This window comes from Castor canadensis, chromosome 7 (genome assembly GCF_047511655.1).
Source record: "Castor canadensis chromosome 7, mCasCan1.hap1v2, whole genome shotgun sequence".
NCBI lineage: Eukaryota > Metazoa > Chordata > Mammalia > Rodentia > Castoridae > Castor > Castor canadensis.
This window is the reverse complement of record NC_133392.1, coordinates 128825419-128850799: the sequence shown is the minus strand read 5'-3', so window position 1 is coordinate 128850799 and position 25381 is coordinate 128825419. Positions and strand designations below refer to the sequence as shown.

At 49.0% G+C, this 25381-nt stretch overlaps 1 protein-coding gene and 1 long non-coding RNA gene across 7 annotated transcripts in view; one reads left to right on the top strand and one right to left on the bottom strand.

The window, feature by feature from the left end:
- Positions 1 to 22588, bottom strand: part of LOC141424957 (uncharacterized) — a 175936-nt gene extending 153348 nt beyond the window's left edge. Inside the window, exons 1-3 of the long non-coding RNA XR_012449932.1 lie at positions 21498 to 22588; positions 13951 to 14169; positions 12555 to 12642 (exon numbers count right to left, since the gene is read on the bottom strand). This is a non-coding gene — a long non-coding RNA (uncharacterized lncRNA). The remainder of the gene's footprint in view (positions 1 to 12554; positions 12643 to 13950; positions 14170 to 21497) is intronic.
- Positions 1 to 25381, top strand: part of Rnf220 (ring finger protein 220) — a 221328-nt gene that overhangs the window by 190642 nt on the left and 5305 nt on the right. For 2 of the 6 annotated variants that reach the window (XM_074080314.1, XM_074080315.1), the window contains exons 4-12: positions 2318 to 2363; positions 5644 to 5745; positions 11377 to 11419; positions 15018 to 15139; positions 15473 to 15605; positions 23816 to 23912; positions 24107 to 24193; positions 24341 to 24396; positions 24516 to 24594. In XM_074080314.1, the coding sequence (XP_073936415.1) occupies positions 2318 to 2363; positions 5644 to 5745; positions 11377 to 11419; positions 15018 to 15139; positions 15473 to 15605; positions 23816 to 23912; positions 24107 to 24193; positions 24341 to 24396; positions 24516 to 24594 (765 nt within the window). Of the gene's footprint in view, positions 1 to 2317; positions 2364 to 5643; positions 5746 to 11022; positions 11229 to 11376; positions 11420 to 15017; positions 15140 to 15472; positions 15606 to 23815; positions 23913 to 24106; positions 24194 to 24340; positions 24397 to 24515; positions 24595 to 25381 lie in introns of those variants that run through there. The other 4 variants (XM_074080316.1, XM_020183434.2, XM_020183433.2 and 1 more) reach the window with 4 other exon arrangements.

The following is a 25381-nucleotide window of genomic DNA, read 5'->3' as shown; positions in this document are numbered from 1 at the left end:
CAGCACTTTGAACTTGGTTAGATACAAACTCAAATCTCAAACTCTCCACAGACCATGTGACCACAGAGGTGTCACTTAACCTGTTAGTCAACTTTGTAAAGTTTTTGCAAAGATTTAATGAGATAACACATACAAAGCCTGTGCCTGTCATATACAGTGGATCACAATAATTATCTCTTCCTGCCCATTCTATTCTCAACTAGTTAATACTCATATCCCAGCCCAGGGCAAGGTGTGGCAAGAACAGTGTATATTCTAGATGCTCACTTTGTAAGCACAATGATGATGTCAGTACTTGTCTACTGAGTGAGTGAGGAGTTAAGGAATGATAAAAGTCAGGAACTCACCTAAGACTTGCACAAGAGCAGCTCAGTTTCCCCTGTGCATCCCCAATGCCTAGAGTAAGACTGAGCATGGACCATTTATAAACAAAATGTAATTGAACAGAACCTTTTCTGGCTGTCCGTCCTAATCTGTGATGTCTTAGCTGTGTGATTGAACTGGCAGACAGCTATTTTTACACACAGAACTTGGCTTCACTCTGCTTCAGCCATACTGGTGGCCTCTGCTCTGTGATATATGTATGTTGAGTATGTGTCCATAAGTCTCTACACCTGTGAGCGCATGTGTGTCTGGGTGTGTGTCAGTGCCTATGGGTGTCTATATCTATATGCATGTGTTTACGTGGACATGTGTGCATGAGCGGTTCTTCATCCATCTGTGTGGCGACTGTGAATCTGCCGTTCCATGTCTCTAGGAATATGACCCTGTAACCCTATGCATCTTTATGCATGTCTGAGTCTCCCAGTGTGACTGCATGTATCTATGTACCTGTTGGCAGAATTACAGTGTATGAATATGTATGTATGTGTCTTTAGACTAGTGCTTTCCAACCTCAGCACTACTGATATTTGGGGTCAGATACTTTTGTGGGGGCTGTCTGGGACTCCACAGGATGTTTAACATTCTCTACCTACTAGATGCCAGTAGCAATCCCTCCCTCTCAGCCCAAGTTCCAACAATCAAAAACATCTCCAGAGGTTCAGGATATAGCTCAGTGGTAGAGCACTTGCCTTCCATGTGTGAGACACTGGGTTCAATCCCCAGCACCACAAAATATACACACACACACACACTGTCACATTTTTCCTGGGCAAACAAACATTCCTTCCCCCCCTCATCCCCACTGAGAGCCACTACTTTATCAGTATCTGCCTATGCTTTTGCTTGTACATAAAGTGTGTCTGTCAGGCTCTATGGGTGCCCGACATTTCCATAGGTGTTTCTTATGTATGCATTCAGTAAGTCCATATGTACTCTGTGTATTCTGCCTTGGATGTGTGTCTTTTGTGCTTTCTGTATATATCTGTAGGTGTACTCCACATGTGTACCTTATATGTATGTGTGTGCAAGGATGCTGTGAAAATGGGCTGTATCTGCCTTTGTACATGAATCAGCCAGTCCTTCTGTATACATGTATTTGTGTGTGTGTGTGTGTGTGTGTGTGTGTGTGTACTAACGCAAATGTGCGAGCACAGATGTGGTGAGCATAGTCAGGGCAGCAGCAGGAAGGGACAGGAACAGGGATATTAATGTTTCTGAAGTGGATCTGATTTGATACGTCTTGTTCCATTGTCAGCATCTGTTTAGCGGGGATTTGTAATACTTTGTGGCTCTGGATCACTCATGCTTAGCGTAGGATGTGGCCTTGCATACCAATTTTGCTATTAAACACAGTCCTTGCCTCCCCCACAGCCCATCCATCACCTCCCGCCCCAGCCTCCGCCTGCTCTGAGCTACCCACCATATTTCAGGGCCCAGCTCCCGCCCGCCTGCCGCGCCCGATGCCGGAGGGCCTGGGGCTGACAAATTGAATCAGGGGGAGATCATTCCTGGCCTAACACAGTTTGCAGCATGTTGGAGGGAGAATTGACAAGAGTCATGTCAACTCCATCACCCCAATCCCATAGGAACTAAAAGTGGGCTGGGGTCAGGGGGTAGAAAGGAAGAGGCCTCCAGGATAGGCAGAATCTTCAGGGATGACCCCAGGAGTCAGGTAAAGCCCTGTTCTCTGGATGCACTGTGGAGCATATCACTCCTGGTATCTGTGTCTCCTCCCAGTGGTCAGTATGGCCTTTGGCCCCCTGACAGAGGCTGAGCTAGGCTGGGCTACAGGGTCGAATGGACTAGGTGGAGCTAGGTGGAGCTGGCTGTTAATCTTGCTATGCCTTCTCTCTTGGGGTCTTCTTGCTACTCTACCCTCAAATGACCTGGGCAGCAGGTAGAATGGTCACCCTGTTCTCTTCTTTCTTGGCAGCAAAAATTCCCTTCTGAAGGATGCCATGGCTCCAGGCACCCCCAAGGTAGGTGGCCAATTATGTTTTTCCTCTTGACCATCCTAACCTATGCCTATCCAGATCTGGTTCCTCCTGAAAGTTGCTCTTCCTGGATCCCCAACTATCTCTAGAGTTTGAAAATCAGCCTTAAGGTCTAGGTCTGCTCTCTCTCTCTCTATGTCTTTCTCTATGTGTGCATGTGGTCATGTGGTCAGTATGAAAGGGGATGATCATCTGACTTCCTCCGATTCCAGCTAAGAGAGGGGTCAGAGTGGCCTGGGGGTATGGGAAACTTAAAGGAGAAAGGTGAAGAAAATATAGATATGCATGTCAAGACGGACAGTGCAGGGCCTTAGAAGCTGGATAATAGGGAAAGAGGGGAGTGTATGTGCATGTGTATATGCAATAAGTAACAGAGAGGATACTGGATCCAACTGGGAAGACAGTCTACCCTTCTGAATATACACTATGGAAAGAAACTGAAAGTATCAGATAGAAAAGGGAAAGTTGAAGGGCGAGTATCTGGCTCAAAGGAGGGGCAAGAAGGGCCTTTTCATAGTCACATAATTTGTATCAACAGCTCTCCATAGGTAGGCACAGAGGCAGATGGTACTGCTTCCCCAAAAGTGATGATTTTAAGGGGATGGAGACCTGGAGAGGAAAACTAAAAAACTCTCACTTGCTGAGCATTCCCTGCTCCTCCTTTCTATGTAAGGCTGCCCCCTTTCTCATAAGTTCTCACAATACACCCCCTAGTGCATGTTATGAGGGATGGATAAATCCAGTGAGGGAGAGTGCATGGGGAGATGAGAGCAAATGCCAAGAAGAGATTCTCAGGGACTCCTGTACTTCCAGTCAGATGCAGTTCAGGAGGCTAAGAAAGGGACAGTGAGTTAGGAGGGTCACAGGAAAACATGGTCTCCCAGGATCCTAAGGAGAAAACCTATGATTGGCCAGCAGTCTGATAGGGAAAGGCTGTGAAGGGGCCAGCCCATTATACTTAGAAGGGTTAAAAAGAGCCAGTGAGTGTGACCTCCACAGTGATATCTGGCCCTACTATACTGCAGGCTTTTAAAAAGGGTACAGGTGGACTTCGCACCCTCTTTCAAGAAGTTGTTCAGCGTGGGTTAGCTAGGAGAGGAGGAACAGAGCACCCAGTCCAGCCTTGTATTGATGCAGGCCCTGGCAGAAGAAGCAAAGTCCTCCCTGCCCTAAAGAGAAAAGGTAGGGGGAGCCATATAGCTGTGGACTGGAAGAGGTAGGGCGCCACACTGGCTGAGCTTGGACCTGCCTACAGCATTTAATAGTGAGGTTAAGGAAGGTGACCACACTTTGCTTCCAGGTCCACTCCTACAACTAGTGATGTTTGACACCTGAGCATGGCTGGCAGGGCTGGGTACTGGAAAGAGAGAGAGCTGTATGCTAAGGACATGCTAAGATGCAGTATTTGTCCTCCCCATGACCAGACCCACAGGTCAGAATCACACCCAGAAAGTCTTAAACACATACTCATTCTTGCAGCCACAGACATAGGCATATTGATTACCAGATGCAAGAAGGGACACATGCTCGCCTGCTTCCATGTACATACTCATACCCCCAAACTGAACAGTTCCTGGCCTATCCTTGGCCTCAGCTTTAGGGAAGCAGGTCATGGGAAGAAAAGACCGGAGGTAGAAGGTTAAAGCAAGAGACTGAGAGAACAGGAAGAAGGAGGGAGGGAGGGAGGAGGAGGAGGAGAGGGCGAGGGGGCCTTAGACAAGATTGATGGCCTTGTTGCCATTAAGAAAAAAATTAGCCGGTGGCGGCTATCATATTAAAGGGTGAAGAAGCCGTGAATTATTTTCTTAAAGATCTTATCGCTTACAATGATAATTTTACCTTCCAAAAGGCCACTTTTAATGAGGCGAAGAGCCAGGCAAAAAGTCATGATTTAATGCCAGGATTTTTTTTTTTCAAAACACATTTTACTGCTTTTTGGTCCATGTTTAAAAAGCGGCAGTGACCTTTTTTTATTCTGCTTGCCCCAGGTGTAATTCTGAGGCCTCTCAGGGCTTCTAACCTAGAGAGAAGGGGTAGGGGGAGAAAAAGGAACACAAGCATGAGCTTTCTCATGATGGTTGGGGGCCCTATCTTGTTCCCCCTCCTTGGGACCAGAAAAGGACACTGCCTGATAATCTGATAGTGCCTTCTTTCTGGGCTGAGACTGAATCACCCACAGGCCTCCCATTGGGCTTGAGTAGTGAGGAAGGAGTTTCCAGTTTCAGGGAATCCCACCCCAGGCCCTTTGCAGCCTTTTCCCTCTTCCAGCTCCTGTGCTGTTGGCAAGTCAGGGAGCTGCTTCTTCTCTTCCTAGGGCCCTTGCCTAAGGATGTGCAGCATGGTCACTGCATGCGGGTCACATCCTAAGGCTCAGTCGGAGATGAAGGATAAATGGCTGCTCCATCTTTCCCAAATTGCTTTCTTTGGGCTGTCACTGGCGATTTGGCATGGTTTTCTAGGCTGGGGAGGACTCCTAGGGAATTGTGTGCTTCCGGCTCAGAGCTGTGCAGGCTGGAGAAGGTGGGGGGAGGAAGTATGGATTGCTTTCAGGCCTCTGGGCCTCCGTTTGCAGCTGAACAGGCCTTGGCAAGAGCCGGCTCTCAGGCTGAACGTGCCATGTGGTATTTAGAATTGTGGTGCTCGCACACAATTTAAAGTAGACAGTTTATTAATCTAGGCTGCAGGCGTATGTAGAAGAGGCCGTGTAGGATTGACATGGGGGGATTAGTTTTGCTGGGGTTTTTGCTGGGGTCATTGCCACGGCACAGGGATAAATGGACCTAGCGTACATCCCTAGCTGCATGTGGGAAACTCATACATACTATTTAATTTACTGTCTCCACAGCAGGGCTGCCATCAGCCTGTATCAGGGGCAGGCAGGGTGGCACGTATGTGGCTTTACCCCCAACCCTTCACAGGGGTCCCAGTGAAGGGACTTATATACAAAGCTTGTATATAAGTCAGCCTACTGGGAGTAGGCTGGGAGTCCCTCCCCACTGGGCAGAGATTAGCTGAAGCAGTGGAGGAAGAGGACTAGATCCCCTTGGAAGGGGGTCTACACCTAGCCCTAAAATCAACCATCCTCTCCCACAACCACACTCCCAAGCTTGACCCAATGCCTTCAAAATCTCAAGAATTGCCTTCTGTCCCTCTGCCGTCCTTTTCTCTGCCTCACTCCCATAAGCTCCATAATGGGACTGGGAACTCCAGGGGACTCATTTAGGTCTCATTTGGTCTGGTGCACATGTCCTTTTTCTTCTTTCAGTCCCTCCTGTTGTCTGCTTCCATTAAGAGGGAAGGAGAGTCTCCAACAGCATCACCACACTCATCTGCCACTGACGACCTGCATCACTCAGACAGATACCAGGTGAGGACAGTGTGGCAGGTAGAAGTAAGCTCACCTGGGTAAGAGCTTCAAGGCTATGCATGGTGCTAACCCCTCTTCTCTTGGGAGGCCAAAGCCTGAACTACAGTTCCCTCTGTGTCTCAGAGTGAACTCAGAAGGCCCAGGAATTAGGGAAAGGGCCTTATTAAATAAATGGATTTTAGGGTGAGATAAATGCCAAGTTTCTCTGGGCTCTGAGCACCTCTGAAGCATTCTATCCTCTGAAGCATCAGTAAGTATCCTTTGGGGTTTTGTTTTATGAAGGACCCAGAAATAGCTCAGAATCACTGAAGATTTCAAACTTCAAAAGTGGGTTCTCTTGGGCAAGTAACCATTCAGTGCTGGCAAACCTTGGTATCAGGCCAGAAAGAGAAACAGGCAGACATTGCCTATAAGTGTCACACAGTCCTTAAAGATCAGAGCAGGAAGGGAGCCAAAGAGTACCAACATAGCTAAAGATGGGCCTTATTGAGGTAGGAAGGAGAAAGAACTTCCCTCAGAAGCCTTAGTCTGAATAGAAGAGCCATGCCTTAGGAATCCCCCTCAGATGGAAGAAAACAAGGTCCTGCTCCAAGGAACATTTGTTTAAAGGGCAACAGGGCTTCTAGAGAGCCCCACTGTGAAATGGGAAAAACAGCCCTGATCTAATGTAGAAAGGCAGAACAGCAGGGACTAATAAGCTGGGTAGAGAGCCAGGGTCCCCACTGGCACACAGAGGCCTTGGTTGGAACTAGAGAAAGGTGTGCTCTCAGGCACCTTTTCCTCCCAGTTGACACAGTCTGGCATCAGGGTGCAGAGTCTAGGGAGTAGAATGCCAAGTGTGGGCTGCACACCAGCCTCTGCTGGCACCTCCCCCATAGATGCCTTTGTATGGGACTCAAACTGCATAGCCCAAAGTGCCAGCGCTGGGATAGATTCCCTGTTCTCATGGACCCTGTTTTGAGAAAGACTGCCCAGTCAGCCCCTTGGAGACAGTACCTTGATCCAGACAACCTGATTCAAGGTGGAAAAACTGATCAAACTCTAGTCTGAGAGGAAGACAAGGCTCTGTCCCAGAGAGTTCCAATCAAAAGGATAGGTAGAGACCAGCCTTCAATGGCCTGTCCTCTTCACTTCATTCGCAGCATCAGCCTCATCACCTGCTGACCCAGGAAAAGGGGAACCATCAGGAGAAACTGTCTCTACTCCCTGACCCCCATTCCTATTCTTGAAATGTGTCTTTCATTCTCTGTGAAAATATGAGGAAAGCCTCTTACCTAAAAGATAACACATACGACTACATACATAGCCATATGCACCTACACTACACATTCCCATGCAGTGGTTTATGTACAACTCACTTCGGGAGAAAACCTCTAGAGCCAATTCAAATGCCCCTTGAAGGTCTCTGGAGCCCAGGTTAAGACCTAGACCTGTTCTAGACTCTTAAATATACTCCTCAGGGACAACACAAATTAGGTAACTTCCTCTAAGATAAAGTTTAAGCTCTTTTGCCTGGCACCAAGGCCTTCAGTGATTTAGATTCAATCTGTACTTCCACCTTGCATTCCTGATACTGCCTTCTACAAATGCCATGGACTATGCTCACTAAAGTAATGCTACCACTCCCTAGATATGCCTTCTTTTTTTGTCTCCTTATCTTTATAAAACTGCTACTAAAAGAGCACTATTTTACTTTATTACATCAAATTTCTATTTATTCAACATCCTGCCCAAATACCATCTCCTTTTTAGTGATGGATTTTTCAAGGTAGGGTCTCTTCAACTATTTGCCTGGGCTGGCTTTAAACCGTGATCCTCCCATTCTCTGCCTAGGATAACAGGCGTGAGGCACCAGCGCTGGCTAGCTATCTCATGATCCTTCTGTGTCTCTGTTATTACCCCCTACTCTACATTATGATCACCTGCTTAGGTAGGCTTCCGTTATCTACTGATACATAACAAACCATTCCAAAATTTGTTGTCTTAACCAAGTTAGCATTTCTTACAATTCTGTGGGTTGATTGGGAAGGCATTCCCTCATTTATACAGCTCATTCTGATAAAGACAGGCTGGACTAAGCTGGGTGCCGGTGACTCATGCCTATAATCCTAGCTACTCAGGAGGCTGAGATCAGAAGGATCGAGGTTCGAAGCCAGCCTGGGCAAGTAGTTCCAGCGACCCTATCTTGAAAAACCCTTCACAAAAAATAGGGCTGGTGGAGTGGCTCAAGGTGAAGGCCCTGAGTTCAAGCCCCAGTACTGAAAAAAAAAAAAAAAAAAAAGACTGAGTGGACTAGAAGTCCAAAATGGCTTCCCTATATGCCTGGGAAGTTGGAGTACCCTGGCTGTCTTCCACATGGCCTCTCAGTTTTTTCACTTAGCAGTCTCTGAGTAATGTCCTACCAAGAGAGTAAAGGCCAAAACTGAAAAGCTTCTTGAAACTAGAATCTGGAATTCATACCCATGATTTCCACCACTTTCTATTGGGCAAAGCAAGACACAAAGCTAGCCTTAACCAAGGGATGAGGAAATGCAGTTCTTGAGAAGCTGCAAAGAACTGTGGCCATATTTAATCTATCACAATGAATCTGACTCTTCACTAGACTTGGAGTTCCTCCAAGGCAAAGACCTTGTCTTATCCTTCCTTTAGTCAAACGTTTAGCTAGTACCACTCATGCTAAGCCCAGTGTCCTTGCCCTCAAGGGACTAGATTTGCAAATAGATCATTATGGCCCAGTGTTTTAAGTGCTATAAGAAGGATATAAATAAGTTTCTAAGATAGCACAGTGGAAGGGAAAATCAGAGCAAGCTTTACAAAGGAGGTAATGACCAAACAGGATTTCAGAGAACGAGTAGGAGTTCATTTGAAGAAGGAAGAAAGGGATCTCAGATAAAGGCAATTCTATGTGCAAAGGGCATTGCAGTATAACATGGAATGATGTATTGGGCTGTTAGCAGTTCAGTTTTGTTGGTAAGAAGAATGCTCACTGATTTAATACTAAACACTTCAAGGATGTACTGTTAGAAAGGGGATTAGGAGCTGAAGCTGGAAAGTAACTCAGTAACTAGCCAGGTATTCCCTGCTCTTTACACCATGTCTGGCCAGTAGTGGTTACTCAGATTAAAAAAAAAAAAATCATTGAACTAGACCTTAAAAGCAGAGGGTACTGTTTTCTGGTTTACTTTGCCCCTGCTGAGTACCTGACCCACTCAACCATTATGTTACTTTACCCTCACAAGGTAGGAGTCATTGCCCCCAATTCATTACTAAGGAAACAGGCCTAGAAAAGGAAAGTGACCTCCCTTCTCATATATAACATGGAAGTTATGAAAAATTGAGTCAAAATTTGAATTTCGGTTGTGACCCTAATCCTAGATTTTTTCTGAGTTAGTCAGATTCCCATTACTGTAACAAATAGGTGACCAACTTATTAAGAGAAAACATTTATTTTGGCTCACAGTTTTAGATGTTTAAGTCTATGACTGATTGGCCCCATTGCTCTTGACCTGTGGTGCCACATCATGGCAGGAGAGCATGGCTGAGCAAACCTGCTCACCTCATGCCTAGAAAGCAAGGGATTGAAATCCCACAATCCCCTTTAAGGGCATGCCCCCCCCAAAACCAGAAAACCTCGAACTAGGCCCCACCTCTTAAAGATTCCACCACTCTCAACAGCACCAAACGAACCTTTATCACATGGGCCTTTAAGACACATTTCAGATCCAAACTATAGCAATTTCCAAGCTCTGCACTGACTCATGGCTTCCCTCACTTGCCCCTACTGTATCTCCTTCTTGCCTGACCCTATGCTGGGTGACTGGATAGAAATGACCTACTTCCCACGTAAAGAGTACAGATAATATAAATAAACAATGAAAATAAATTGTGAAAACTCAGAGGAAGCAACAAACCCAGCATGGGGGGCAGAGGGGAATGACAAAGCCTTGTGGAATCCTGAAGGATGAATAGTTAGCCAAGCAGAAGATACCGGGGAACGTGGAGATTCTGACCCGGAATCCATAGCATGGAGTGGTCAAAGAGCTCTGAAAAGTTGAGTGTCAGGAGTGTAAAGGAAGGGAGTAGATGAGGTAGAAGGGAATGGAGAAGCAAACAGGGCAGAGCAGGGTGTATGTCACTTGCAGATCTTCTAGGTGGAAAACCACTGGCAGATTTAAAGGGGAAATGATGCACATATGAATTAAGTAAAAATTAAAAAAATAAAGGGGAAATGATTAATTTTGCATAAAGAAAGATCATGGGTGAAGTGTGGAGGATGGGTTGCAAGGAGAGAAACTGGAGACCAACAGATGAGCTGGGAGGCAGCTGCAAATTGAGACAGTTAATAAGATTATGAACTATAGTAGTCACAACCAAGGTAGGCATAGCCATTGAAGAAACACTGAAGGATATCTTGTCTATGTCAAGAGCCATGATGGGATGTGGGTTCACCCAAATGACTCATGCGTGGCCCCAACCCTGGAGTGGTCAGCCCACCAATAAAAATTATACAAGCTATAATTAAGGTAGAGTTGGATGTATTCTTATGGAAAGGAAAACTATTTTTCCGTTAGGCCTGCAAGGATGAGTAGGAGATTCAAAAGAGGCGGAGAAGAGAATTTAAGGATTGGGTGTGAGAAATGAATGAGAGGGTGGGATCAAGGACGACTCTCAAGTTAACAATGGGGAAACACCTAAGTAAATGGTGGCATCCTTTATGAACTGCGAACCCAGGAGGAAAGCACCTGTTGGGGGGGTGTTGAGGTCGTCGTTGGCAGTCACGCAAATGCCTGTGGGAGCTCCAGGGTGTCCGGCAGACACAGAAATGTTGGGAATCCTCTAACAACAGGACTGTGATGGACTGAGGGCTAAGAATGCGACTGTTGGAAACTTGCAGCGGGATGGCCGGCGGACGATCGAGAATTCCGACGCCTCCTCGCCAACAAAACTCCCCTTCCGGGTCGCTGCCCGGGGACAGTGGCGCAGGAAGCGGGAGCCGGGCCGAGCTCTGGGGCGGAAGGAGAGCCTCAGTGGGAGGGAGCTTGGGCCCAGGGCAAGGACCTCGCAGTCGCTAAAGTAGGGGTGGGCACAGTTAAGGGGCGGTCTTAAGGCACGCGGGGGTAGGAGGATGGCCCCAGCCAGTAACTACAAGAGTGCTAGCGGCCGCTTACTAGTCCCAGTCCGTCCGCCCCCCCATCGTGAACTTTCACCCCCAGCGCGCGACGCCGGCGGATCACGTGATCAGGCCAACATGGCCGCCGCCGCTGCTGGGAGCTGAGGTGCCGCCGCCGCCGGGCAGCCGGGGAGAATCCGCCCGCATCGCCGCCCTCGCCGGCCGGGCGGCCGTGGGACCCAGAGCGCCGGAGGCCGGGGCTGGGGCGGCACCGCGCGGCGGCCACGGAGTCCTGTTAGAGTAGCCCCGGCGGCTATGCCGAGGGCCCGGAGCGGCCGGCGGAGCAGGGGGGCCGGCGGGAGGGAGGAAGTAGGTTTGTTTACGGGTTGTTTAGGGCGGGGCAGGCTTGGAAAAGGGTCGGGGGCTGGGCTGGGGGGACAGGACTCCTGGCGGCGCCTGACGTTCTCTTGTCTCTCTCTCTCTTTTTTTTTTTTTTCCCCATCTGTCGGGGTTTTTCACAGACCTTCCTGCGAGTGCGAGCCAACCGGCAGACCCGACTGAATGGTGAGTCCTGTCCGGCCCCTCCCTCCGCCCCACCCCCGGCCTCCTCCCTCCCTCTCTGCCCGCAGCTCCTGCCTTGCCTGGTCTCCGACATTTGGGCCCAGTGGTTTCTTCGCCGTCACAGCGCCTGAATATGTGCAAACCAAGGCTGCCGCCCTCAGTTTCCCCGTCTGTCTAATGGAGGTTTTGGTCCCCAGCTATTGCCCAAGCCTTTTTAAAGGCTCTGAAGAACCCTGGGAGGGCAATAAGTGTTGGAGAATGAGAAACAAGCTACATAATTCCAGTCGAGAGCTCAGCTTTGAATTTGCAAACTGCTGGGACCTCACTATACAAGCCGGCAGGGCGCTGAGAATGTTTTTCTTCTAGTTTTTAATCAGTGCCCGGTAGTGTGAATACAGCCTCTCTGCTGAGACTTGACAATGCAGTGAGATCTGGAGTTCCCACGGCAACAGGAACTAACTCATCCTAGGGCTCTTTGAGTTATCAGTCGGCCCACATTTCACAAAGGTGATCAGCGTGGGCTCGAAAGCTCTTAGAGGCCTTCTCTGAAAGCAGGCCGTGTATGCACTACCTGGCGGCCCCCCTTTTGGATTCAAACCTCTGGAGCATTCCTGTTTGCTGAACACAATTGAAGGGTCCGCGCTTTTTGTGCTGACCAGGGTGTGGTGTGTGTGTGGGTGGACTATAAGGGGCTTAGGGTCTCTGGGCTAGCTGGTAAGTGAGGAGACCATGGGCATTCAAGATTTCAAGCTCTTACCACTTGGTTGCTGCTGCCAGGCTCAGCCCTAGTCTGGAAGAAGGAGAGCATTCATTAGGGGCTGGCACCATGTTAAGCACCCAAGACCTCTGGAAGGGAAGTATTACACATGCTTTGCAAATTAGGAAACTGAGTCTCTGAAAAATGAAAGTTATTTGTTTAAAATCACATAGCTGGGAGGTAGCTGAGCCACCATTGAACTGAAACTTGTTTACCTCCAAAGCTCATGCATCTCCAACCATACTAAGCCTATTCTTTGCAAATGCTTTGATTCTTCCAACTCAGAAGTAGCCTTAGGTAGAGAACAAAACTCACTACGACACTGTAATTGCCTTAGTTCAGGACTTAGAAGAAGAATAGCAAGAGAAAAACCAAACCTACCTTGCTTATCTGAGAATTTCCAGATGAAGCCCAGACCATCAGGGTGGTTTTTAGAACTTATGAGAGGTCATCTGCTGGCCTAGGTCTCCTAAACAAAGAGAATATTCAGTATCACACCCTGTTTGGCAGTTACTCATTTATTTAAGCCACTGAATCTTTTTCCTTTTTGATGGAACTAGGGTTTAAACTCTGGGCTTTGGTGCTTGCAAAACAGGTGCTCTAGTGCTTGAGCCACACTTACAGTCTTTTTTTTTGCTCTGGTTATTTAGGGGATTGGGTCTCCCCAGCTGTTTGCCCTGGCTGGCCTTGAACTGTGATCCTCCCACTCTTAGCCTCCCAAGCAGCTAGAATTGTAGTTACGAGCCACTGGCAACCTGCCATTGAGTTTTTATTAAATCATTATCAGTCCTCACCTCCTTCTTACCCAGGGAGATACTCCCTCAGACTCTAGGCAGAAAGGTAAGAACCCTCTGTGTTGGCACACTGTACCATACTAAGCTTTTAGATTTCTGAGGGTCCCTTGCTCAGTGCCTTTCTGTCTTGCATCCTTTTTTTATCCTAGGCCTGGCTCTGAAATGTCAAGGCTGCTTAAGCCAGAGATTCTAAGAGTTAGATCAGCCAAAGCGAAGGGATGGGGATCTTTGTCCACAAAAATCAAAGGGGCCCAGTACAATTACAACTCTATAAAAGAAACACAGGAAAATTAAAGAGATGAGCTGGGTTACAGACCAAGGTTTTTTTCTCACATTCCATGGTAAGTTCCGGTGGGCTAGTGGCTTTCTTTTTGGTTTGTGTCTTTGTAGACTACTTGAGTTGGAGAAGCTCCTTGCCTTAGACCCTCAGCATGTAGGGATTGGAGCCCTAGCACACACACTGGGATCTTTCTTGTTAATGCTGCTCAGTTGGAGGGACTCTTGGTATAGGAGAGCATTCTGTGCTATTGAGTCAGGCCTGGTTTCCTATTTTGCCTTTGCCACTTGTTAGCTACTTGGACAAGTGCCTTGATTTTTTTAAGCTTTGGACTTCTTTTGCTGTTAAGATGTAGAAATGCAGCTGGGCTCTGGTGGCTCACACCTGTAATCCTAGCTACTGAGGAGGCAGAGATCAAGAGGATTGCAGTTTGAAGCCACCCCAGGCAAATAGTTCACAAGACCTTATATCAAAAATACTCACTACAGAAAAGGGCTGATGGAGTGGCTCAAGTGGTAGAGCACCTGCCTATCCAGCATGAGGCCCTGAGTTCAAGCCCCAGTACCACAAAACAAACAAACAAAAAAAAGTAGCACTGCAACCTTAGCTTCAGGATGTAGACCTTAATGAGCCTTCTTGTATAAGATACCTGGCTCTGAGCCTAAGATACAGTAGAAGCTCTAAATTGTAACATATCACCTGTCACCTGTGTTCCCTTCTCTGCTGCATTCATGAGCTTCCCATCAGGGTCAGAATCCATAAGAAAGTTCTTCATGGCCCTTGAGTAGCGAACTTTACCCTCCTTGACAGATTCCCTTCTTCCATCAGTCTGATTGCAGAGTGGCCATCTCTGATCTTGCTGTTGCATTCTGGGAGAGAATAGAGTCCCTTGTTTTGACCCCTTCCTGCTTCAGTGACATGAAGGCTGCAGAGAGGGATTAGTGAGCTAATTAGAAATGATTGCATCTCTCAGCATTAATTAGCAGTGCTGTGGGCTTGCAGTGTGCACTTTGGAACTGATCCCCCTGCGGGACAGCATGGCAGGCAGCCCTCTGCCTCTGGGGCCAGCCAGCCCCTCTGCACTGATTAGAAATGATGGAACAGGTTTGGGTAGGCACAATAAGAGCTGCTCTCTCAGGGTACCCTGGGCCTTCTGACCTGGCTGCCCAAGGTCTGACCCAGACCCACTATACCTATATGGCTGTGCCTTAGTCTTCTATAAAGTGGGACCAGTAGACATCAGGGAAATTCCTCTTAGGGTGATCCTAGGAAGCATGCTAGGTGCCATACCTCTGGGCTTTTGGCCCTGGACTAAAAGGGGTTTTACTTGATGGGTAAAGTAGCAGTCCAGATCAGGCCCCTGGAGGAACCTTGTGTTCTAACCAAGAAATGTTCTTTAAAGTTCTATCTCATAAAGAGCCTGTGGTCTTGGTCTTCTGTGAAGATATTAGTGGTATGGAGTGTCTTTGCCTGTTGGATTCATTAAGCATTGCAGAAAGGAGAGTATGAGTTGAGCTTGTGTCAGCTATGACCAGAGCCATGTTGTGTCCACATTCTCTGGTCTAGCCCTAGACTCCTCCCAGGTGTTCTGGGCAAAGCCTAGTCCCCAAAGGAGAGGAAGGTGCTGCAAAATGAGGACCAGATCAAGAACTGAGCAAGAGGGGTAATGGCTGGCAGCAGGTCAGGGTGTGTCAGGTTCCCTGGGACTCTGAGCTACAGAGCTGTAGTGACTGACTGCTTATTCTGTACTTTGTTTTTGGTTTCTCTGTGCAGCTCGGATTGGGAAAATGAAACGGAGGAAGCAAGATGAAGGGCAGGTATGTCCCCTGTGCAACCGCCCCCTGGCAGGATCGGAGCAGGAGATGAGTAGGCATGTGGAGCATTGCCTTTCTAAGGTAGAGGGGCTGTTGCCACCCACCTTCCCCCCACCTCCTTCCCCTGAGACACTAGCTGCTGATTGTTCCTAAATCTCTGGGTTATTGGGGTTTCCATGTAGTCTCAGCAGCTTCTTCCACTCTGTTCTTTGCCTTCTTCCTTTGCTTTTACTCTCACTCCCTCCTTGGGCTCTTGTGGAAAATTATTGGGAAGAGCCCAATACATCAAAGGAACCCTAGAGCTGGGTGTCCATCTGGCACATTGCTAGGGGCTAGGACTGTGCCTTTCTTGCAAGCTCTGGGGAGCAGGTAGGATGACCTAGACCCTGCATGATTCTGCTCTGCTCTTTACAGAGGGAAGGTTCCTGCATGGCTGAGGATGATGCTGTGGATATCGAGCATGAAAACAGCAACCGCTTTGAAGAGTATGAGTGGTGTGGGCAGAAGCGGATACGGGCTACCACACTCCTGGAAGGTGGCTTCCGAGGTACAAGCAGCTGACATATGGGCAGTGTGGCACTCTGGTGGCTAGACCTCCACTGAGTGTCCATCTGGTGGGAGCCACAAGGCCACAGCTAGTGGCTGTCATCCATTCTACCACGTGGAAACTGCTGCTGGTGGGGCTCCTTTGTGACTGTGCTGCCTGCCTGTGATGTGCATATTAAAATAGATGTATTTGGGTGGGAAAATGGAATTGTGAGGCTGCAAGCTAGGACTGACGAGGGGGGCTCTCAGCCTCGGGTGATGCATTGAAGGTGACAGCCAAGCCGCGTTAGCACCTGCATAAAATATTAAAGGGACGGTTATGCATTTATCACTCCATCCCTCTTAAGGCTGATAAATGAGAATCCAGCAACCTGCTGTACACCTCCAGCACTGGGGGCCCTGAGGGCTTCCAGGCAAACACATTGAATTTTCCTCCTCCTCCTCAGCCCTATGTCAGGGAAATCAGTTACAGAGGAGAGTGAGTTATGGCAAAATTTGACCTCCCTCCAGCTTCATTGGTGAATCTAATTTTAGCTCTGATCCTATCCCTTATCCCTGGGTGCCCTCTGCCCTGAAGCAAGAGGGGTCTGGGCCCAGCTGCTTCCTGATTCCCTTGGACTCTTCCCCAATTGCTGCAGAGAAGTCTACAGGGCCCTGCCAATCTGTAGTGCCCTCCCAGCTCCTTGGGGGAACATGGGTTTCCACCTCCAACCCCTGGTCAGATAGCAGAATTGGTTAAGTACTCAGGGTGAGTGTCCTCTTGTTAAACTCCCCTGCCATGGGCAGGAGAAGGGAGTCACTGTTTGCCTCCTGGCCTCCAGCTCTTTCCTCTTTCTATAAGCACAGCTGGCACTGCAGCTTGTGGTCATTAAGGGAGCCAGTCTGCTTCCCATCTGCTTCCTGTTCTCTGGGCAACACCCTTGGGAGTACCACTATGTATGGTCCCTGGAGAATCTCACAGCATCTGGAAAGAGGGTCTTGCCTACTTTGGGCCATGCCACCTGGGCTTATGCTGAGGACTGATCTCTTTGGTGCTAAACTGGCTATGTGAAGGGGATAAGAGCCCAGATAGTATCTTATGCCTGTAGATTTCGCTCACATTACCCACAAGTCTGAAGATAAGCCAAAACACAAATCAGAAGGATTAGACCAAACCATTTCCATCATTTTCAGCAGCACCTGAGCTGCTGTTAGTTGCCATTGAACTCTGATCCTGTGCTGGAGCTATAGTGTATCTCAGGCCCTGGGAAGAATGAATAGCAGAGCCCATGAGCCTAGGAATTGAGCACACAGGTGTGTGGTCTCAGTCTCTCCAAGGTCAACTCCAGAATGCTGTTCTGGATTAGTTCTGTTGGCAGCTGCAACTATTCACATCTTCCATTGCTGTGTTTCTTGGTTCAGAACTGGACCTGATAGCTTCTGGGCACCAGACAGGGCTTGAGGGGGTCAAGCTACTCAGAGCCTGCTGATTCGACGAAGTCTTCCTCTGTGCTAGGATGCACTGGCAGAGCCCTGGGAGGGGCTCTCAGCCCGGTGGGGGGGGGTATCAGTTTTCCCTGAGTGTTTACACTGTGAGGTTGTTTCTTTCAAGAATTCCTGAGGAGAGTTCAAAGGGGGCTTTTCTTTGAGCGATTTGGAGAGCGAGAATGAGAGTGAGACTTGAAGAGGGAATGGGGCCGGAGGTGCCTTTATCTGCAGAGAATTGCTCCAGCTTTCCTGATAGAAGCTGCTGCTGCCGCTTAAACAGCTTAGTTCAGTCAAAAGACAGGCCGACTTGAAAGGCTGTTTTACAGCAAGATCAGCAGGGGCCACGAGGCAGAGAGCGGGGCGCAGTGGAGCGGAGGAGGCTGAGTCTCCTCAGTGGGTGGGGGGGGGCTATCAAAGGGAGGCCCTGGCTGATCTGACTGTCTCTGCCCCTGAAACCCTGTCTGCAAAAGCTGGCCATCTGTCAGCCTACCCTCCCTGGTCAGGACCAGTAGGCCCCAACTCTTTGGGGGGTTGGGTGTGGCCCCGCCAGGCGGACTGGTGTCGGTGCAGTGCATTGATCGCCCGCCGGGCGGGCCAGGCCGCAAACCGGGCAGCGCGTGCTTAATGTGATTGAAAGGCAGTTAAAATGGCGGTGACCTTTTCAGGAGGAATTAGATTGCCTGCCAAGACCGGTTAGAGGGAGTGATAACGCCAGCTGAAGAAGCTGCCCAGCCGACTTCAGAGAGAGAGAAAGGCAGAGGCAGGATGAGCAGGCGAGCTGTGAGGCCCATTTAAGCTGTGCTGTGTGTGCTGACAGAACAGAGATTGCTGTCCTTGTTAGATATGAAAGAATTGAAGAATTGCACATAAGTTCCTGTATCTGATCATTGCCTGTCCCTCCTCCCAAACTAGGGCCCCTTCGTCATCCTCAGCAAGACTTCTTACCAAGCCCACTGGCCGCTGGTCTGATAGGTCAGCTTGGTTACCTTGAGTGTAATCTGCTGTGGGAGGCAGTAGACAAGAAAGAGTTTTGGTGGAAACACTTGGCAGAAGGGAACAGGCCTTCAAGATGGGGATCTGTGGTTCCTGAGGGGGAGGCCTGGATATCTTGGGCTGGGAACACTTGGAGTTGATATTTTAGGACAAAATGAAGGATCAGACAGAAAAGAGAACATGAAGATAGGTCCAGCTGGAAATCACATTTTTTAAAGAGCCAAGAAGAAAAGGTAAAGATTTCAAGAAAGCAAATCAGAAAAAATTTTTGGTATCTAGGTAACATTCTGACCTCTGGCTGTGTGCCTCAGCTGATGCTTGTCCACTCAAAACCTGGGCTTTCTAACTGCTAGTGATGTTTGCATAGAGGCAGGACACAGCCTAGTGCTTTACCTGAAAGAGATTGGCAGTTAATAGAAAAAGATGTCCTTCCAGGATACTCTCTCCCACCTGGGCAGAGCAGGGGCCTTTCTAGGCCACAGAAACAGATCATAGGGAAGAAGCTAATTATACAGACCTTAGGCAAAGGAGATGTGTGACCAGTGAGTCATGGCACACTTTTCCTCTTATCTCCTACCTCCAGTGCTTCTACATCCTGGAGAAGAGACCTATAGTGGTGAGTTGTGGGCCCTCCCCTGTATTAGTTCACCTGTCTGGATTTGGGTAACCCAGAACTCATCATCTGGAAGGGACAGGCTGGAGAAAGGACATAGGATTGGTTTTCAAAGAAAGTGGCAGTGATGTGGTGATATGGAGCCCTTTCTGAGGAAGCTGCCCCAGAAGTGGAAAGTGTCTGCAGCTATGTCTTTTAAGACCTATGTGAGACTGGAGGTGTGACTCTAGCAGTAGAGTGCCTGCTTTGTAAGTACAAAGCCCTGAGTTCCACCAGAAGGAAAAAAAAAAAAAAAAACTGTGAATGCATTGCTAGAATCCAGCATGAAGCCCCTTTGAATCAAACAGGTAGAATGGGATATTGAGACATTTGATTGTGGAGGGTTCTGCCTTGCCAGATTCCTGGCCTAGCAACTACATCTTTCTCAAGTTCCTTTTCTTAGATTTTTGCTAGTTCTAAGTAGCCTGGAATAAAAATCATGCAGAGAACACTCAGGGCAGCTTTGGCACAGCTCTTTTGAAATTAGTTGATAAAACTTCAGCACTAGATTATGGAGCTAGAGGCCAAGAGGTGTTATGAGTCCAAGGGCACAGGCACATGGGACTTGGCCTAACTGCTGCCTACTTTGGCATATTGGTTCCCAAAAGAGGGGAGCCCCAGATGTTAAAATGCCCATGAATGCAGCTCTGCTGCCTGTTCCCATCACTGGCAGTTGTTGGGACAGAACACTACAAGAGGAAGTCTTGGAAAGGAGGGTGAGGGTTGGCTGCCTTCTCACTCCCCACCACCTTAAGTTACGACTTTTGCCTTTTGGAAGGAGTGAAGAGAGGTGGCAAGGAGCCAGGTCTCTTCTACTCCTATGGCAATGGACAGAATTTAATCGCCTTTTGTAACACAATTGTTAAGCTGGGACAGAAGGAGTACAGGCAGAGGAGCAAGTATCAATGGTTTTAAAAGGCGTCTGTCTCTGTGTCTCTCCTGACGTGAGGCAGTGAAACGCGTTATCGAGGAGGCCCGGAAAGTGGCTAAGTGCGTTTGACACACGCCAACTCCCTGCCTCCACACTGGATAATTGCATTGTCAACTGTTCAGCGAGGTGGCAGGTGACACTGCAGGCCGATTGATTGTCCCGCATCGCAGCTCCCTAGACTGTCAGCTCCCCAATCGATGGCGTTTACACAAGACACCGTAACTGCATCTGTAACTAATTCCAGTGTAAAACTCCCCGGAAGCTACTGCCCCTGCTTTCCCTGTTGGCGAGGAATGGGCTCTGGAAGGCCTCAAGACTTTCCTTTCTCCCTGGGCTCAGGTTTGGTTGGGAGCAGCAGGTGAGGAAATCAATGGCTCCTTTTTTCATGGTTTCAGGTTCCAGGACCTAACTGCCCCCAGTAAACGGGCATCTCCAGTTTCTCAATCGATCATCTGATCAATTGATTAAATTAACACTGATTTTTCTTTCCCCCATCTCAATGACCCAGGAAGAAATGAGTTTGTGGAAGAAGGGTCATTTTCATAAAATTCAGACTTACATATTTCTGCACTTAACCCTCTCCCGTTCTGTTGCCAAGTATTCACTGGAAGAAAAGGGATTATCTGTACTGCCCACCCACCTGGGACTGGGAAACTCTGGCACTCACTCTGCTGGCTATCAACCATTATACTTAGTTTGTTAGTGAGTGAGAGCCCAACTTTTTATGGTCACTTCATCTAGGGCAGAACATACAAAGGGGCCTCCCTGGTGACTGAGAGACACTCTGGAAGGTCCTGTAGACCAAGGTCTTCCCCTGGATAGCAGAAACAAGAGTGGCAGCTTGCCTGTTCCCAGAACTACATAAAGAGGAGCCAGAGACTTGGAAAGGGGCTGTCTGTGCCATCTTGCCTCTGAGTACTGGCTTGGGATATTCCAGCAGCTGAGAACATAAAATGACTGTGGATCCTTCCTCCCTAAGCTGGAGGGGGGGTGGCAAGCTGGCAGGGGTGCTGTCTGCATAAAACGGCTTTATGGCCGTTTCTTTTTATTATGATTCTGCCAGAAGTCAGCAAGTGACATTTCATTAAGAAAATAAAGTTTAATGTGCTGGGAAGGAGGTTGGAGCAGGCTGGGGCAAGCACCAGAGTGATATTGGTGGTGGCAGCCTGTTACAAACACCTGTAAGGGTAGGGAGAGGTTCCCAACATCTGTTTCAGCTGGGAGACGGGGTCATGGTCGGAGTAGACAGCTCAGACCAGAGGCAGAAAGTCCTTTTCCATGTCATGTTCTCCCTCTTGTCTTGACGAGCAAAGGACACAGACTAGTTGGGAGCTAGGGCCTAATAGGGAAGACTATGTCCTGATAGGTTTCTGTGAGTCACCAACCTACCACTCCTGGCCTTCCTTCTACTACAGGGCTCTCAGGACCTCATAGAGCAGTGTTGCTAATGTTTAGGTAATATTCTGGGGTATGTTGTATGATATCTGTCGTGGGCCTAGCCAGCTATGCTGAGTGATGCTAAAATCACAGCAATGATTTCAGAGACCCTTGTAGCATTCAGCAGTGACAATACATGGTAATAAATGCACTCTTGGAGTTGAATAAGAATTTGGGTGGTGTGGGTGGCTCACGCCTGTAATCCTAGCTACTCAGGAGGCGGAGATCAGGAGGATCGTGGTTCAAAACCAGCCCAGGCAAATAGTTTGCAAGACCCTATCTCAAACAACCCTTCACAAAAATAGGGCTGGTGGAGTGGCTCAAGGTAAAGTCTCGGAGTTCAAACCTCAGTATCATTTAAAAGAAAAGAGTTTGGGTGGACACCAAGGAAGGGACACCCTACGGATAAGTACCTGGGGAGCTCGCATCCACAACTGTGAGCACCCGAAAGATGGGGGACCAGATCCTGAAACTCTTCTCCATGCCCAGCCAGACAGAGGACACGCTCTGTAAGAGGTGAAAGAATGTTGGAGGTAAGAGGGCACTTTTTCAGCAAGGATTTATAGAACACCTACTCTGCGTAGGCATCAGTGGTACAAGGCATGGTTGATCTGAGTCAGACCTGCCAGAGCAGGGATTTGCTTTATAGACCAGGAGGGAGGAAAGTAAGAGGTATAAAGGCATGTAGCATAAAGTATATAGGATGTAGGAGACGCAATAGCTAGGTCCCACTGGAGTATGAGTTCTAGTGTAGGCAGAGCAGGCAGTGAGACTGCAGAGGAAAGAACTTCAGGCCACAGGGCTGCTTTACATGTTGGGACTTCTTGGCAGCTTTGGCTGCTGCTTTCTCTGCTTTCCCAAGGGAGCCACACTGGGCTCAGAAGTGGTGCCAAGATTCTCTGTTTTCGTTTTTGATTACTCACAAGCAGGACTAGGCAGGGCAGGGCCAGGCTGAACAGAGGATGTAAGGCTAGCTCTGAGCTATGTGTACTTGGGAGAGGGGGGTTGTCAGGGCTCAGGGGGTACAGGCTGTAAGTGAACCTGATAGTTACATTCTGATTGATGGTGGAGTTTGTCTCCCAAACTGTCAGGGTTTATAGAGGTGCCACTCACCCACAGGCGGGAATTGCTTGTCAGGACACCTGGCCGTGAACAGCAGACAGAGCTTTAACTTGGTGTTTTCTCAGCTTAATGGCCCTGCTGCTACCTGCCTGCTGCCTCAAGTGTGTGGTGCCTATGGGTAGAGGGCAAATGAGGACCGTCAGGGAGGGTGGGGCCTAAGCACCATCCAGGCCCTTTACCTTCCTTGATGCCATTTACTTCTGGGGTGGGTAGTTTGTGAAACCAGAGACTGGAGGGGCAGAAGAGACGAAAAAGGTGCTTTTTTAGGGCTTGAAAGATGTAGAATATCTCAGATGGAGTAAATAGCATAGACAAAGGTTTCAAGATGTGTCTAGGGTACAGCAAGCAGTCTCTATGAGGGCTTCTGGAATTAAGTTAAAACAGAAATAGTACAGAGTAATAGATGCATGTGGATCATCACAATCCACCTGAGGAGCCCGGAATTGGCTGTGTATGTAGTGGAGAGCCATAGGGCTTTTTGAGCAGGAAAAAGAAGGGTCAGAACTATATGGTAAGCTGGATCAGGCATAGATGAGGTTTAAAGCTCCATTACAAGACTATTGCTCTGGACTGGTAGAGTAGCTCAAGCTGTAAGAGTGCTTGCCTAGTAAACCCTGAGCTGCTTCCTCACGTCCTTTAAAGATTTCTTTGCTGATCAACACTGGTGGGCTCCCATACTAGCTAGTGAGGTGTGGTCTGAGACCCACTGAGAAGAAGCAGAGGTGTGAGGCAGCTCTGTAGTACCTGACCTCTGTAGTCAGGAAGGGTGGTTCTGGGAGTCAGAGGTTACCTGGCAGAAGAGCTGACCTCGTGTAGCCTCAGTAGCTCATGCCTCCCCATGAGCCAAGAGTCTTCCTGTGGCTGTGCGGATGAACCTCAGGAGGTCAACAGCCTGCCTGGCTCTTGGCCTGCCAGCCAGCCTGGTTGCCTTCATGGACTACTTTGAGAAGCAGGTGTGCATGCCTGTCTTCCCTTGTCTGTCCCTTTCTAATCCCTATATAACTACACTTGTCCAGGAATCTGGGCTGCGTGAGGTAGAAATGAATAATTAATGTCAGGCGCTTCAGACACCAAATATTTGAACAGCTGCCTGGTGTTTTTGCTGGCAAGGACCTGGCGACCAAAATCAGGATGCTGGCTGGGGGTCCCACTCTGGCTCTGATTGGCCTTAGCCAGCCTATTCTCTTTGACTGACTTGTCAGGCTGGACAATGGGACATCAAGAGGCCCAGGTCATGATTGGGGGGTGACTTTTTGAACCTGAATTTCTCTGCCCTTTTCCTGTTCTTCCTGGACCTAGAAGACAGGTGGGTAGAAGCCTAGGGCAGGGTGTCTCCTAAGGACCTAACAGTGTGTGAAAGGGCCAGTTGATGAGTAGAGACCCCCTGGAGCAGCGCACACTGGCCAAAAAGGATGAGATGTATGGCATGAAGAGACTGAAATGTTAGAGTTGGAAACACCCAAGTATCTTGTTCTATATATCCTAGGCCCAAGTTTCTATCTGGGCCTTAGCTGACCCCAAACTTGATCCCTACCTAGAAGTAGCAGAAAGAACATCCTTAGCTTAGTCTTCTTGGTTCCCGGCCTTTCTCACACCCTGCTTCCCACAGGCTCTGGCTTCGTCATGTGCAGCGGCAAAGAGAACCCGGACAGTGATGCTGACTTGGATGTGGATGGGGATGACACTTTGGAGTATGGGAAGCCACAGTATCCTTGGGGTTCTATGGGGCATGGTGGGGCTGGTGGGGCAGGCCAACAGAAACAAGTAACTAGCACCTCTGCTACTTGCTCATACCACCCCTGGGGCTAGTCTCAACTTTGACCAGGGGGAGCCCTCCTGAGAATTCAGCCCTCATGACCTACTGCATCCTAGGTTCCATTATCCTTGACCACCATGCCAGATACACAGAGGCTGATGTCATCCCCTGCACGGGCGAGGAGCCTGGTGAAGCCAAGGAGAGAGAGGCACTCCGGGGTGCAGTCCTAAAGCAAGTGTGGGCACAGGCACGGGAGGGTAGAATGAAGGGATAGAAAGCCCAGAAGCTGGGCTCCATCCTCTGCTTCAGTCCCCACCCTCATGGTCTGTTCTGCAACCTTCAGGGCTCACTTTGTTTTTTGTCCTTCCTCTTCTATAGTGGTGGCCCTCCCAGCACCCGCATCACACCTGAGTTCTCTAAATGGGCCAGTGATGGTAAGTTCTGACCCAGATTAACAGTAATTGGGGAAAGAAGGCATCTCTAGATAGTGGTGACCCATCACCTGTGCTGCCCAGTCTGGCCCAGAGTGTGAGTTGCCCTTCTGTCTCTACAGAGATGCCATCCACCAGCAATGGTGAAAGCAGTAAGCAGGAGGCCATGCAGAAGACATGCAAGAATAGCGACATCGAGAAGTAAGTGTGTTGGTCAGGAGGGGGGCCCTTTGCTAGCAGGAAGGCCTGTTGCCAGGTCTTCTGGCCTCCTGAGTGCAACTCAGTCCTGCTGCCCCGGCACACAGCCGGCAGTGGAGCCCAGCTGGTGCTAAGCATGACTCTGTGAATTGATCACTGGGCTACGGCCCTGGGAGCCTTGGCGGAGGGAGGAGCAGTCTGCTTGCCTGTTTGCCTGCTGTGGCGGCCTCTACCCGGGGAATGTGATGTATAGCTGCCCGGCCCAGCCAGCGCACTTGATTCATCTCCAGTTTCTGTTTCTTAATCGGGAGCTAAATTGGTTTCATTTTTCTTGTCCCGGGTGGTGTTCACAGTGGGTTTTAGGCAGGAGCATTGGGTCTCATACTTCTGGTAGGAATTTTTGGTCAGGGTTCTCCAGCAGGGGAAGAAGGGACCCACTGATACTTTACCCAAGTAGCCCCTGGCCTGAATCCCAGCTAGCCACAAGGTTATATTATCGGCTGGGGATCGACTGCTTTTTCAAAAGCCCAGGCAAGGCCAGTTCTGGCCCCAGGAGGTGGCATTGTCTAGTCTGTGCTGCCTGGAACTGTTGCCATTGACCATTGCTTATCTCCCAGGACCTGCCTCCTCCTTCTAGCTAGAGGCTAGGTTGCCTAGGGTTAAAAGGCAGCCTCTTCATTCTTGGTCCAGTGTTCCATCTTGTCTCCTGCTAGGAGAGTGGATTGCAGGCCATTGCAGGGCCGGGTCAGTGGCCCAGGGTCACCTCCCATTTGTTTCCCTCCATTTTGTG